General features: G+C 50.8%; 1 protein-coding gene across 1 annotated transcript; it reads right to left on the bottom strand.

Moving 5' to 3' along the window:
• Positions 1-2,221: 2,221 nt before the first annotated feature.
• Galr1 (galanin receptor 1) lies at positions 2,222-15,354 on the bottom strand. The gene is made up of 3 exons (XM_047527016.1): positions 14,689-15,354; positions 10,171-10,236; positions 2,222-2,539 (listed from the first exon to the last, which is right to left on the bottom strand). The coding sequence occupies exons 1-3, from the start codon at positions 15,352-15,354 to the stop codon at positions 2,222-2,224; spliced, it is 1,050 nt and encodes a 349-aa protein (XP_047382972.1).
• Positions 15,355-15,802: the final 448 nt, after the last annotated feature.

The following is a 15,802-nucleotide window of genomic DNA, read 5'->3' as shown; positions in this document are numbered from 1 at the left end:
AACATTTCTCGTAGGTTCAGATCACCGCAGGAAGTAAGCTACTGCCCAGTTCAGTTTTGCTTTAGAAGAAGACTCAGCCTAAACTCTGACTAGAAGCAACTGACCAGAATGGCAGGGTGCCGGAAGAACATCCTACCTGGACGTTAAACGTCGCAGTCTGCGTTCGCACTCCGCAGTTTGCACGTGTTAAGCAAACCGAGGGGCTGCAAGTGCCTCCTCACTCCAGCCCTGACAGACCAGCAGCACGTGGGAGGACGGAGGCGACCATCAACGGGAAGGGCCCCCTGGAGCAGGCTCCACGGAAGCAGCGTCAGCCCCTGTGTTTCCAGCAGTCCTATTTAAGTGCTGCGACTGAAGAGAACCAGGGACCAGCCGGAGCGGGAGTGATGGCCGGCCACACAAGCAGGTAGGGCACAGGCGGCACGCTGCAGAGTGGACGCACGCACAGGCCAGCCCTGCTGTCTGCAGGGCACTTCCAGCTCCCGAGTCCCGCGGCTCTCCTCCCCGGGATACTCACTTCTGCTCCCATACGTCGATAAAGTGCAAGACCTTCCCGAGCTAAGGACGGACAAAGTCCTCTCAAACACCACCTCCCCTGTACCACACCTTCCCCAGAACACACGGAAAGCGTGGAGGCCTATCGCCCCCAACAGGTCCTCCCACTCCGTCCAGCACTTACAGCTTCACAGACGTGAGCCGCACGCTGGGGTAGAGCTGGGAGGAGTACTGATGAACTAGGAAAGTTAAAATGCCAACGGCTTACGCCGAACTTGCGTTTTTTAACCTAGAATTTTACATTTCACATGGAATTCTGATTTGTGTAACAGACACATGTTACACAAAATCCTTTTCATAAGAAATCTTCCTGCTTTTTTCTCCAAAAAAACACTAGTCTTGCCATCTGAAAATGACTCTCCTAATACAGAAGATTTAATAGTTCCACCGCATTTTCTCCTTGTTAACATGAATAAACATGGAATTCTGGTGAAAATTACATTTGGAACTCAAGTGTGAAGGTTTGAAGTCCAAATTAACACAACCAGAGGGAATATTTGGGGAAATACACACTAAACATTGGTACAAACTCAGTAAGAAAGCATATTCTCATGTAAGACTGAATGTTTCTGGTGTTTTCTTTCATGGTATTTGTTTTCATCTAATGATACTGAATCAAACAATCAGCATGCCTGTCCACACAGCACGACCACGACCCATGGGACTGGCTGAATTCTGCCCAAGTTTTGCCCCAAGGAAATGATTGTTTCCGCAGCATCCTTGCCCACTTTCTAAGCCTGGGTCGGTGGCTCCATTGCAGGCACGGCTCTGGCCTTTGCCAGCTGCACGTGTCAAACCTCAGCACCAACCTCACCTGTGAGACCTCCTGCCCAGCTCCCAGGGCCCAGACCGCCTGCCCAGCTCCCTGGGCAAGGCCTCCTGCCCAGCTCCCAGGGCAAGGTCTCCTGGCCAGCTCCCAGGGCCCAGACCACCTGGCCAGCTCCCTGGGCAAGGTCTCCTGCCCAGCTCCCACAGCCTGGGCTGCAGCAGCACCTGCCTCTGGCTCCGCCTAGTGAACTCCAAGAGCCCAAGTTCACGGGGTGGTTTTTAAGGGACAGAGTCGCTGCCACACCCTGCACCGTCCTCCTGAGGTGAACTTGCTGGCCCCAGGGTCACAGACAGGTGCGGCACATCTGCACAGGTTCTGTATCCTGCTCACAAGGAGAGCGGAGGCCGCCCGCTGCAGACTCCAGAGAGCCTCCTTCCACCTTGCAGGCGCGTGTAAGTGGCTGAAAGCCGAGTCATCACGCTACGTGCTCATATTTTAAAACAGAGCTTAATACTTAGGGCTAAAACACAAAGGTTTTTTTTTTTTTCTAAATAAATCTACTTTAAAATGTAGATTGAGCCTATTCCTCGCTGTATTTATGGGGCTAGTTCTTATTTCATGAAGAATGGAACATACCTATAGAACTCTACTGAACTCATAAGAGGTACAGCACTACATGGTCTTTTTGTTTGTTTGTTTCTGAATTTAGGAAGAAAATAAAATTGAAAAATAACCTCCCCTGAGCCTGGGAGTTTCCTAAGTGGGTCAGAGTACTCTTTACCACATGGAATGCAACTAAGCCAAGGGGAACTGCGTGAGGAGCCCGGCCGCCCGGTGTGGAGGCTGGCGTTGCTTTCCTGTCTGGCCTGGCGGGCGCAGCAGAGAGCTCCCTGCCCCTCACACGTGCGTGCAGTTGGTCGAGGGTGGCGTGTCCATTCGACTTTTGTTTTCTCTGTTGTCACTGAGCGGCGATCCGCTGCGAACGTGGCACTTGAACACCTGCTTATAGGCCTTCCTGAAGTTTTCCGAGAGAAACGCGTAGATGATGGGATTCACCGAGGAGTTGCTGTAGGCCAGGCAGTGGGCGGTGATCCTGAAGAAGAAGGAGGCCGGGGTCAGCGGGAAGACTCCGAACTCGGCCCAGAGATGGATGACGTGGTGGGGCAGCCACGATATTCCGAACACCACCACCACCACCAGGACCGTCTGTGCTGTCTGGCGGAAGAGAGGGGTCGAGGGAGAGAAAGGAAATGCATCTTTACAACAGAAAGAACCAGCATTCCAAAACACACGCCGAGCAATTTTGTACGTGTTTCCAGGGGACCAGAGAAAGGGCATCAAGTCTGCTTTAGGTGTCAGCCTCCACTTCATGTAGAATTCGGTTTGAAATTCCAGCAGACCTGCCAATACCTTCCGCAGCAATTTTGTGATGCGGCGTGGGATGCATGTGCAGTGCGCCGACTGCGCTCAGGGCCAGGGCCGCCACCTACAAAGGTAAAGACCTTGGCGCCCAGAGGAGCAGGACTCTGCAGTGCCACTGAGCTGCTCTGGCCACGAAGCTCGCGTGACATGAACTTTGCCCCTGTGGTCACCTCCAGGACACGCCTGGAGAGGCTTACGTCTCCTCGTGACCTCGGGAGCTCAGGAGCACGGGAGCTGGCGTGCTGAGGCCTGAGGAGCACCTCCCAGCTTCCCCACGGACCGCTCGCCCGCTGGGTGGCCCTGCGAATCCAGAACTACAGCGCTACGTGCAAATTAGAGGCAGGGTCTGTGCTTTCCTGTGCAAGTGACAGGAGGAAGCCGTCCACAACCGTGCCCTGACCCAAGCAGGCTGCACCTCCTGCCCTGGACACCCAGTGCCTGGACGGGACACTGCCTTGCCAGCTGCTGCACTCCCAGAGGTCTGGGAGAAGGCCCGGGAGGACTCGCGCCTCAGGAGGACTTCACCTGATGGCTACGTGTTGAAAGGCAGCACTAGATAGTTAACTTTGTGACTGATTGAAAACCACCTCTATGGATTCAAATAGAAAACCAAGTTCCATTTTACTTCAGTGCCTTAAATAAGAGTATTTTCTTACTACGAGATATGAAGCAAGAAGCAACCAGGGGGCTCCTTCCTCAACAGGTGCAGCCCCAGCACCAGGCAGGGCCTCCGGTGCCTCGAAGGTGGTGACAGAACCAAGGCAGTCGTCCCGAAGCCCATCCCGACCCACCCCTGGCTGCACGCACTGTCTCACCAAGTCCCTGCCCCAGCCCTCTGAAGTGACCCTACAGGAACCATAGCTGTTGTTGGGAAACTGAGGCTCAGAGGATTAAGGCAAGTGCCTAATGCTCCCCAGCAGAAGGCAGAGTCAGAGCTAACCCAGTTCCGTGAGCTCCCAAATCCACACTCGGAGCTGGGATGAGTCGCTCACACATCGCCCTGGGCACATCATCCCCTCTGCTGCCCACCCAGGGCTGCTTCTCAAGGACAGCACGTGGCAGTTGTGTGGAGGACAGAGGCCCCAGGAGACAGTACTTGTCCAGTTCTGTGAGATCGTCAGGCAAGAAAGCTCCTGGCCTCCCCACATACCATGTATATGATATGACCTTCCTGAGCCTCAGCTTACGCCTTTGTGGAGACGATGAGCCAAGGAAGTGGCTCTTAGACTGTGCCTCGTCCATTTAAGCACTCAAACAACTCAGCTGTAAAACCCTGTGGACAGGTGTTACGGGGCGAAAGCCTGCTTGTTAAAGGCACTTACTGCCTGACACACAAGCAAATGGACGGCTCACTCACCTGTGTGAGGGAGTGTTTGCTGTCAATCCATTTACCCATTAGTGTGAGAGAAATGCCATTCTCAGATGATTTAGCCAAACAATCGAGATATGACTACAGTCACAAATTGATCAGAAAACATCCCCTTTTCTTTCCAAAGACAATCAGACCATCTCTTCACTTCAAAAAATAATAGCCTTATCGATACTCATCGCTTCTTTTCAGAAATGTTTACTAAGAGCAAAGCTTAGGGCAGAAACAGATCCCAGCACCTTATTAAGAAGATCCCTATCTTATCGAGATTCACAGGGCAAATGTCAGTGTGTCCTGAGTACAGAATATGTTTTATGACAGTGTTTGTTTCTCTGTTGGCAGTTCACTAAAAAGTGCACTTAAATTTTTAGTAATTCCACTCTTTTTCTCATAAACATGAAAGAAAGTCATTTTTTTTCCCTTGGTTAATGGTAGCTTTGAAATGTGACTGGATTACAATCTGCAATATAAATATAAATATTGGGAAAGAATATGAAACAGGTACTTGCATAAACTATCACTTATCTAAGACTGTTCCTAGAGGAGTTTAACAGTGTACTCGTACCCTGCCTGCACTCCTGGTGGAGAACCTTCAGTGTGGATTCCTACCCTGCCTGCACTCCTGGTGGAGAACCTTCAGTGTGGATTCGTACCCTGCCTGTGCTCCTGGTGGAGAACCTTCAGTGTGGATTCCTACCCTGCCTGTGCTCCTGGTGGAGAACCTTCAGTGTGTACTCGTACCCTGCCTGCGCTCCTGGTGGAGAACCTTCAGTGTGGATTCCTACCCTGCTGCGCTGCTGGTGGAGAACCTTCAGTGTGGATTCCTACCCTGCCTGTGCTGCTGGTGGAGAACCTTCAGTGTGGATTCCTACCCTGCCTGTGCTGCTGGTGGAGAACCTTCAGTGTGGATTCCTACCCTGCCTGTGCTGCTGGTGGAGAACCTTCAGTGTGGATTCCTACCCTGCCTGTGCTCCTGGTGGAGAACCTTCAGTGTGGATTCCTACCCTGCTGCGCTGCTGGTGGAGAACCTTCAGTGTGGATTCCTACCCTGCCTGCCCTGCTGGTGGAGAACCTTCAGTGTGGATTCCTACCCTGCCTGCCCTGCTGGTGGAGAACCTTCAGTGTGGATTCCTACCCTGCCTGCCCGGCTGGTGGAGAACCTTCAGTGTGGATTCGTACCCTGCCTGCCCGGCTGGTGGAGAACCTTCAGTGTGGATTCATACACTGCTGCGCTGCTGGTGGAGAACCTTCAGTGTGGATTCCTACCCTACCTGTGCTGCTGGTGGAGAACCTTCAGTGTGGATTCGTACCCTGCCTGTGCTGCTGGTGGAGAACCTCCAGCGTTCACTGCCTTCCGGAAACCTCATCCAGCGGTGTTCTCCTCACAACTCACACACCCCTGCACACAGGCCCGTGTGCTCGGTCCTGCAGTCCTTGGGCTCCCTCCACAGCAGCCACAGCAGCCTCAGGTGTCAAGGACACAACATGCACCACTGGGGACAGGAGGTGGCTTTGGTTCCCTTTCTCCCTTGAGCAAGTGCTGGTAAAACTGAGAGAACAAGAGATGGGGCAGGAAGAAGTCCACACTGGCGGAAACCACCCTTCTTGATTCATGGCTTCTTCCAGTATGTCAATCTCAGAAAAGTGTGTCTGGAATGCACTAGCTCCAAAGTAAAGTCCCGTCAGAATAATGCATGGGTGCTAAAGCCAGCCTGGGACTTCAGTAGGTGTGCATACCCATCATTACCCAGTGCAAAAGGTTCTTGAAATTCAGGTGTCTAGGCCTGGTCTCCATGGCTGACTCAGTTGGCAGTGGATACTGGATAGTTACCTTGAACCTGTCTTTTTAATAAGCCCAGTCAGGAGCTTGATGAATTATATAAAAACCACAGCAAAAGTAAAACTGTCTCAGCACCTTGAGTTAAAGAATCAAAGAGGTTCCAGTAAGTACCCATGGCCCCCAAGGCTGAAGCAGCCTCCTCAGAACAAGCAAGAAAAGCCACTTCCCTTCCTTTCCTCTGAAATACCAGGTGTAACAAATGGACGCCCCTACATGGAAAATGTCAGAAAGTAAAGCAGAGGCTCCCCAGTATGAAAAACGAGACTGACTTCTTCTCATTCCTAACATGATTTTTTTTCTTACGAAATCATTTTCCTCTACCATAGATGGAGTTGTACCTAACATTGGTGCCACGGATCTAACTTGTCAATTTAGAGACTAGAATTCCAAGATTCTGATAGAAAAGTCATGGATGTGGTACACTAAATTTCTGTACTAATTCTTACTATACTTGAAATTAGGTCATTATTATGGTTTCCTTTTGTTCTTTAAGCCGAGAGTATCTAAGAAAAGCTGGTCTCTCCTGATTGTAGGTCCCTCTTTTCAAGCCATCTGAGACATCTGTCCTTTCTTCAAACAGCTTCATTCACACCGTGCCTTGTGGAACTTGGCTGGGGAGAAAATAACTAAAAGATGAAAAGGATGAAAAGCATGGCCTAAGTCACATAAATAACACCCAGCGCTGCTGGAGTACTCCAAATCAGAAAAACAGAGAAGAAAGAAGAAAAATAGCAGCTGGTGACAGAGCCCTGCGGTCGGCAGGACCTGGATGTCTTTGTTCCAGATCTCATCCCGGGGCACCCGCCCAGCACACTGCGCACCCCATTCTGAAGCACTGCTTAAGGATATATGTTAGAATCCAGTCAGTCTCATGCCAGAAAGACATCTCCACATCTAACGGAGTTTAAACAAGTATTTGACCGAGTATAGGGCTCCTTACTACTGTTTCTACAAAGAAATCACATCATCTTTTGTGTTTTCCTCCAAATCTGGAGAATAACTGTTTAGCATGTTTATCTTGAAAAGCTGAACTCTCTGTTCCTTAATACTGATTAAATTACACTCAGAAAACCCTTGAACATAGAGATGGTCTGAATGTTTGTGAGCTCCCCTGAAACTCACGATGAATCCTAATCACCATAAGATGACGGCATTATCAGGCAGGGTCTTGGGGAGGCAACTGGGTCACAGAGTGGAGCGAGAGGGACAGGTGCCCTTTCAACACGGGCCCCAGTGCTGCTTCCACCTCCTGAGTGTGCAGAGAATGAGGAAACAGGCCCTCACCAGGTCTGCAGGCACTTGACCTTGGACTTGTCACTTCCAGAAACGTAAGAAATAAATGCCTCTTGTTGTAAGCCACCTGGTATGTGGTCTTTTGTTGTGTCAGCCTTACCCAATAAGATTAAAGGACAGAGTCCAGAGAAGGAAAACCCTACTTAGCCACTGAGAAGGCCTGGAAATGAAAGGAGTTAAAATGAGTGAACTATCGAAATCTACATCCATCGGTCCATGTCTATCAGAGTCTGTGTCCAGTTGGTCCATTCTCCTGCAGACTCCATCACCTTCATCCTCTCTCCACCGGACATGGAGTACGGGGCACAGGTGGCAGTGCTCCTTGCTGGGACCCAGGACAACACCACAGTGGCTCAGCTGTCCATGGCCACAGGGACTTTCCCTGTCCTGCTCCAACACCTCCTGTCCCTCTCTGACCTCTTCCTCCTCTGCTCACCTCCTCGCCTCTCTTCTCTCCATGCCTCTCTTCCCGCCCCTCCCTCCTGCTGCCCCTTCCCTGCACCTCTCTTCTCTCTCTCTCAGACACACACCCCACCTCCACCACATCTATTTGTTCTCTGCAAACAAAAAGGCAATTAAATATATCAAAGAGATCTGACAGCTGTTCAGAGGCCACAGAGGGTCACAGGCTGTGAGGAAGAAGAAATTTTCTCCCCTTCATTCTTAAAAAGGAACAAAAGGAAATTACATGTAAATATGTACTTATTTATATATATACATGTTACATACATACATTTATACAAAATAATTGTTAAACTAATCATTCATCTTTGAGTTTTTATCATGAAATAGCACAGAAGTCTTCTAATTGTTTCTTAGGTATTTTTTCTTTTGAACACTTTCCTCTGCCACCTTTATAGCTTCTCTCCAACACCTTTTCAAAGACACAGAATAAAACTGACCTCAGACACTAATAAAATCTATAGAATATTAAGGAAATGCCTTATTTCATTCTGAGTAACCATAAAATTTTTGAATCAATAATAAACATTTAGCATACATCAATGCAGTCGTCTCCATTAACATCTAATGAGCCCCTCCCTCCTGAAGGAAATCGACATGTCCCTCCCCAGGTTCTTGAAATGCTCGTCCATCGAGCAAGACCCTGCATGGACACATTGTTCCCTGGCGCTCCAGTGCTGGCTTCCAAGGCCTCTTGGAATCCCACAGGCCAGGCCAGCCTCGCAGCAGGTGGTGGGCTGCAGATAACATCCAAGGGGAACTTACAGACTGTCTTTCATTGCTTTTAAGGAACTGTTTTCTTGGAGATGAGATATGGGGTTCAGGAGAAACTAAAAGGCTAGAACAATGTAAGAACTCCAGCACAGCAGTACATCATTAGAAACAGAGGAGGGAAACACCAGTGTTTACAGTTTCTTCTGCTCATATAAATTAACACTTTGTCAGATCTTATAGAGTGGCCTAGAGGTTTATAATTAAACCCACATAGTTCCTGTGCAGACATAAAGAAGGGTGAGTGAAAAGAACCGGGAGATGTCCTGTGCTGTGTGTTGACCTTTTATTCTTAGGCAGTTAGCTGGGAAAACCCGTGATGGCATTTCTAACACAGGCTGATTTTTGCTGCCAGAAAAAAGTCTCAATCTTTGTACTTTTTAACCAATTTTATGCCACTGGTTGTCAACTCTGGAATCAGGGGGTTTTAGCCACATGAAGGTATGTGAACAGGGAGTCAGGAAGGAGCTGTCCTATATGTGAGTAGATTTTTTTAGAGAAAATATGATTATCTGAAATTATAATTTAATAAATATTTAAAAGGAAAGGAAGGCATTTTAAGTTATTACTACTAAGATGTGTGGGTTAAAATGCCTGGCTATAACTTCTCCCTGACCAGATGCCTAATAATCTAGTTCCAAGATCCAAAGTCAGCAATCACATACATGCTATCTAAGAATTAAGTCAACCCTGATGTGTAAAGTAGTGTTTCCTCAAAATGGAAAAGGCCTCGCATACCAGAAGGCTGGGAGCGTCTGTGTTCCCAGCGAAACCTGCTTCCGCTGGGTTCTGGGGAGGAGGAGCGCGGGCGGGAGAGCTGCACTCGGCTCTGCCACTCTGGGCGGACACCAGCACAGGGCCAGGGCACGAGGCAGGCGTAAGGGCTCCTGGGGTCTCCGGGAGCACTCACATCAGCACTCTCTCAAGTGAGAACCAAACCGGGCCTTTCCAACTCTACTGAGACGTAAAAAGAGTGAAACACAGCACCCCCTGCCAACGTGCTGGCCAGCTCTGGCGGGCCGGTCCTAATGGACCCAGAGCCTGTCCACCCCTGCCTGCTGCCACGCCTGCATCTGGAATGCCCACCAGAGGCTCCAAGTCGAAGGCTTGGACCCCACTGCAGCAGGTTCAGAGGAGGAGTGACTGGACGGTGAGGGACCCGCCTCATCAGCGAGCCAACGGCGGCAGGGTCTCCTGGGAGGTGGTGGAAACGGTGGAGGAGGTAGGTCACTGGGGCATGCCCCGAAGGCTGTTTCTGTTCCTGCACCCCCCCACCCTGCTTCTGCATGCCACCGGCTGAGCAACCTTCTTCCTCCATATCCTTCCTCCATGAGTCTCCTCCTCACCTCGGGCCCAAAGCAATGGAACCAGCTCGGCACAGACTGAAGCCTCTGACCCTGGGTCAAGTAGACCTCTCCCTGCAAGCCGTCCAGAGCAGGTGTTCTGGCCAAGCAATGGAGAGTTGACAAGCACACTCCTAGACTCCTCTTCAGTTCGGATGCGACGGTAACCTCACCAGCCTGACCTTCAAGCCCTCTGCCCCCAGCCCACCTTCACAGTAAGAGTTCATGCCAGCATCTGTGCCAAGAAGCCAGCACTTACCAGGTTTGGGGAGGGTGTAAGTCTAATTAAAACCAAATGAACTAAGCTCTTCCAAGTGAAAGGCACAATATTTGCTGGGAATATTACCTTTTTCTTGGATGTTTCTGACTTCTTTGACATGTTCTTCAACTTTTTATGCAAATGAGTAAGGACCTGCAAAACACAGATCAGTGAAACCAGTTTGCTCCACACTCAAAATACATTGCCTGCTTTGCACTCATGATTGCTAACATCCAAAATGGTGGTACCATTGCTTATAAAACCGTTAAAACAGAAATGCACATGAGGCAGCATAACGACCAGTCTGAATGGCAAGCGCATCTCTTTCTCCAGCACTTTGGACTGCCCTGAAAGGCTGGCACCCAGGCACGGTTTGTACCCACAGAGAGTTCTAGCGCATGAAGAACTGGCATTCCCTCCAGAAAGACCCCCAGTGCCCACTCGTGCGTGCCATGCTCTCTCATGTTTCTCCCAGGAGTCCACATGTCAACAGTTACCTGGTCCCTGCTGCACGTGGGGCACAACCAGATCGTGAACACACTGAGACACAGCGACGTGCTGTGGGAGTTCATCGTCCAACGTGGAAGCTGAGGTAGCCAGCTCTCTCCTCCGCGTGGCCATGGTGAGTCCCGCTGGCATTCCCTCAGAGCTCTGTCACTGCAAATCTCAAAGCAAACCCTCCCCCACCGGGCTCCTTCCTCTCGTCACTCAGATCCTGCCCCGTGCACTGTGCTCTCAGACAACTCATCTCAGGAAGTCAGCATCACTGGTGCTTTACAGACCATTCTGTAGGGCTTTGCAATGGATGTCCCCGTCACGGAGCACCCTGGAGACACATTGGCCTCATTAAGTTCAAAACCCATTTGTGTCTTCTCTTGCCAGTGTAATATTCAGAAGATGCAAGAATGTTTGGTTAGGCGCAAGAATTTCCAAACTAAACTTGATCAACAGTGCCAACCCTGCGGCTGGTGCTGAGCTCATTTTTCTACCTCCTGGGGACAACCTGGAGCAAATGCTGTCAGGATGGCTAAGGGCTTTAGATGGACCGTGGGTTGCTAACATGTCTCTCAAGAAGTGGAAGCAGATTCCAGCCACTGTCCTGTCTCCCTGCAAACTGCAGCATGGATACGATTAATGAGCTGGCCTTCCCACAGCAGCCTGCTCCCCAGCGAGAAGCAGCACTCACGGAGCCATCCGTCATGGGCTCCTTGGGAGCCCACAGGATCTGTCTACCAACCTTCCAAACCCTGCACGGCTTCTGCGCCATGACTGGGGTGTAACTTCTGGTTTCAGATGCTCCACCTTACTGAAACACTTCTCCCCTCCTGAACTGGCTCAGCATCAGTGATCGTGAAACAAGCCTTACTGTACAGGGGCATTGGGAAAAAGCCAAACCCTGACAATTGGGGACAGTCCTGCGGCTACAGACATGTTTACAGCACCAAGATGAAAGAGAGGGCCGAGTCAGGAGCCTGCCCCAGAGGACAGGTCTGACCAGTGGGCTGCAGCAACCTACCCCACAGGAGCCCACAGGACAAGGAAGGGCACTGAGGGCAAGGGACACAGGAGCAACCAGAGCAGGAGCCACACACCTAAAATCAGAGGGGGCACCCACTCAGGCAGAGAGCTTCACAAGGCTAGTGAGTGTCCATGCACACCATCCACAACCAAGGGTGGTCACAGCTCAGCAACTTCGACACACCTAACACTGAATGCCGTTGACTGTTCAAGGAGAAGAGTCTCGAGTACATTGAGTAGCTGTTTCTGTTCAGTAGCCCATGCTATGAGCACACAGTGATGCACTGTGATGCATCCCGACTGCAATTGCATGGAAGAGGAAGACTGTGGGTGTCATGGTAGGTCATGATTGCATTCTTTGGAAGATAATGATGACATGGTATCATTTCTCCACCACTCAGTGCGTTGCCCAGTGTGGGGGGAAGGTGCCCACCCAAACACCAGCCAAAGTCATGCTGCGCACACCCCGGGATGTGGAGAAGCCAAGGAGGGATCCAGACAGCAGATCATGCTAACAGAAGCAAGTAGGGGGTGACGGGTCTGTAGCAGCAGAAAAAAATCATCCTAATGGGTCCAAGAGCACACCACCGAGATTCCTCTTCCAGCCCACACTCCCTGTCCTCTTCCCAGGACTTACAGGCAAAGGACTGCTCCACTCTCCATAGTGAGAGGTGATTCTCTCACTATGTTGGATACACACACACACACACACACACACACACACAATAATCTCAGGTACCTTTCTGGCCAATGTGTTGGCATCAGACCTGCTTCTCCAACAGTCAGTCCTGATCTGAACATTCAAGTAGCAAAATTCCTAACTGGCCAGTAGACACTTAGGGCCTGAAATAAGAAAAAGCAACTCAAAATAACTTATCCCCAGCTATTTAGTTCCTGGAGTGAATTTGCAAATATTATCTTGGATGCAAAAGATATTTCTATTTATTCTTGGAAATAAACTATTTCCACATAAAAATATCCAAATGATCATGTATCAATTAAATTTTTTTCTTTTTTCTGATATAATTTTAAAAGCTATTTTAAATCTTTGTTGTTGGTGTGACTTTTATAAACTCTAAAATGATAGTCCAATTTAGTTCCAAAATTTACCTTGTCATTTCCATGAAAACACTAAGTGATTCTTCTAAAGACTTTGGGGAAATGAAGGAAGCACGTCTGCAGTTCAAATATAGGGAATTAGGAATTTAAGAGCCAGATATTTTAAGAATCCCTCTGTCCAAGCCTCATGTCCTCCAGGCCCCACAGATCGCCCCTTCCTAAAAACTCTTTCTGAATGCCAGATTTTTCTATCCAAGTGGCTTGTCTAATGGTGGGGAGGATGCAGGGCATACCAGAGTTCAACCCCAGTACTGCTATCATGGGACCATTAAACCTGTACTTGACTTAGTTACTCAAACAGAAACAAGTTGTGCCAAAGAAGTTTGCTTCATGCCTCCAAAACTCCTTTGCCTTAATAAAATAGGGATGATAATTCCTAACATAGGGGTGTTGTGTAAATTAAATGAGATAATGCACACACCATATAGTTGTGCAATGCATGACAGCCTCTGGTTTTGGGGTTTTTTAAGCATATTTTTTAGTTGTTGATGGATCTTTATTTTATTCATTTATTTATATGTGGTGCTGAGAATCTTACAAAGTGCCTCACACATGTGAGGCAAGCGCTCTGCCACTGAGCCACAACCCCAGCCCTAGTTTTCTGTTTGTTTTTGCAGAAAACTAAATGAATAACAGAGGAAATGGCTAATAGCTAAGCTCCAGTTAGTTTCCAAATACCTGCCTCGACTGTACTTCCTTATGTATACCTTTTAGTGCACGCTATTCTTTCAAATAATATCCCAAAATATCATCATTCAAAATAGACATAATCTACTTAGATGGGTGATTCACTTTAAACATATCTGCTGGGGAAAATACCTTATGACTGAATATTAAAAATGGCTGTTGTTCTAGCTTCCGTGGTTATTTATGGTCCTGTAGTCAGCCTTGTCAGTCAGAGACTGGGAGGGATGAGTTAGTTAGGAACTTCAGAATTTGCTTCCAAGGGTTGTTTTCTGATGATGATGGTACTTTGGTGGGAAGATGCTGGGGACACTGGAGTTCATCCTAAGTATCACCGTCACACAACTATTATACACACACTATTGGTTACTCAGATATAAACAGGTTGTGCCACAGAAGTTTTAGACTTTGATCCAAATCAACTCCTCACACCCTGTGTAATCAGTGACAGAGGAGGTGAGCCCAGGGAGCCCTGTGGAATATGCAAGGCAAGATAAGGACTAGCCCCTCAGAGGGGAAAAGAAGGGGGAGCTCAGGACAGTGGGGTCCTTGCTGCTCCTCTCTAGGAGGGCGGTTTAGATGACCCTGCCGCCCTCAGCACTCTCCAAGCAACCTTTCTGAACACTGATGCAAGGGGCAAGCAGCACTCCCTCCCTTCCACCAGGGCCCTCTGGGGACTCTGATCAGGACTCTTAAGAAAACTGCTTTCTCACTTGGGTTTGTAAAGCTAAACTTCTGTGTAAAACAAAATCCGAAGCCCTGTCCCGGAGACCAGCGGCTTCAAAGAGACTGCGCTCACCAAGCTTTGGATTGCAAGGTCGAGGGCGCAGGAGAGAGCCACCCCAGCCGGTCCCAATGCAAGCGGCGAGGGGATGACTGGGACCCCTTGGCGGCAACTAGCCGGCGCTCTCTCGCAGGTCCCACCATAGCGCAGAAATCACCTCCTCGCGCTGGCGGATTTGCTGCAACAAGGGGGCTCTCCAGCTGAACAACAGAAGCAGCGCGGGGCTTTAAAGGCCCCAGTGCCCAGGAAGGAAGGGGTGGAGAAAGCCTAGATCGCGGACACTCCCGGCTTCCCCAGCTCCCAACTAACTTTCTGGCGCCTATCATCGTGCGGAGCCTGAAGAAAAGGTGAACTGGAGTGGGGAGGATCCCAGGATACACCACTCTGAACGGGACCGAGGGGAGGGCAGGGGCGGGAGGCAGGCAGGCTCAGCCAGGGGTGCGTGCTACAAGGCCCCGCTGCCCCTCCATCCCCCCACCCCCAGACTCGGCCGCGCCCACCTTGGCATAGCAGAAGCAGATCAGCAGCAGCGGCAGCAGGTAGCCGAAGACGAAGGTGCACACCACGTAGGCCTTCTTGTGGCTCTGGTTGTGCCACTGCTCCCAGCAGAAGGTCTGGTTGCTGTCGTTTGTGTGGAAGAGGCCCTGATAGTAGGCCACCGGGGAGGCCATGGCGATGGACAGTGTCCAGATGAAGCCCACGCCCAGCAGCGCGTTCCGGGACACCCTCAGGGAGGAGGAGCGCCGGGAGTGCACGATGGCCACGTAGCGGTCCACCGACATCGCGGCCAGGGTGAAGATGCTGACCAACATGGACACCGTGAAGAAGTAGTGGGTGAACTTGCAGATGAAGGCGCCCAGCACCCAGGTGGGCAGCACGTACACCGTGGCCTGGAAAGGGATACAGAAGAGCAGGTAGGCCAGGTCGGCGACGCTCAGGTTCAGGATGAACAGGTTGGTGGTGCTGCGTGGCTTGCCAGGCTTGCTTCGCGCCAGCACGGTGATCACCAGGCTGTTGCCCAGCACGCCCAGCGCGAAGATCAGGCTGAACACCACCAGCGTGATGAAGTTCTCCACGCCGACGCCGAAGAGCGGCGGCGGCTCCGCGGTGGGAGGCTGGGGCCCACTGGTGTTCCCCTCACTGAAGTTCGCGGTCGCCAACTCCATTACCCGCTGGGGAGCAGGGTGGCGGGCGCGCGGGAAGGGGTGCCTGTCCGGGGAAGCAGGCGCTGGGAGTCGCTGGGATTCCAGCCCGGAACACTGAGGCTGGAGTTTCCAGGGGATCCTCCCCGAATGATGAGACGACGGACGCTTTGATTGCGAGCGGACCGAAGCCCGGAGATGGTCGCGAGCCCAGAGGTCCCCCTGTCCTGGGCGCCGCCAACCGCTGCGCGGTCACCCAGCTGGAGAAGAGGGACCCGCCCGCCGCAGCCGCGCAAGGGGAGAGAGCTCCCTCTGTGCCCTACCAGCTCTGGACACCTGCTGGCCGTGCTCCTTTGCTCCTGGAATACCTGTTGCTCAGAGCCACTCCTTCCCGCCTTGCGGCGGCCCTGCTGCACTTAGCGGTGTACGACGCTGTTAGCGGGAGGACTGGCCGCGCTTCCGCGCGCTGTGC

This window comes from Sciurus carolinensis, chromosome 15 (genome assembly GCF_902686445.1).
Source record: "Sciurus carolinensis chromosome 15, mSciCar1.2, whole genome shotgun sequence".
NCBI lineage: Eukaryota > Metazoa > Chordata > Mammalia > Rodentia > Sciuridae > Sciurus > Sciurus carolinensis.
Note: the sequence above shows the minus strand (reverse complement) of the source record. Positions and strands in the feature narration are given on the sequence as shown.

Coding starts and splice junctions, on each gene's coding strand:
- Galr1 (XM_047527016.1), bottom strand. CDS start 15,354: ATGGAGTTGGCGACCGCGAACTTCAGTGAGGGGAACACCAGTGGGCCC. Junction 10,237..14,688: donor TCTGCTTCTGCTATGCCAAG/GTGGGCGCGGCC, acceptor TGTGTTTTGCAG/GTCCTTACTCATTTGCATAA. Junction 2,540..10,170: donor CAGAAACATCCAAGAAAAAG/GTAATATTCCCA, acceptor CTCTTCCGCCAG/ACAGCACAGACGGTCCTGGT.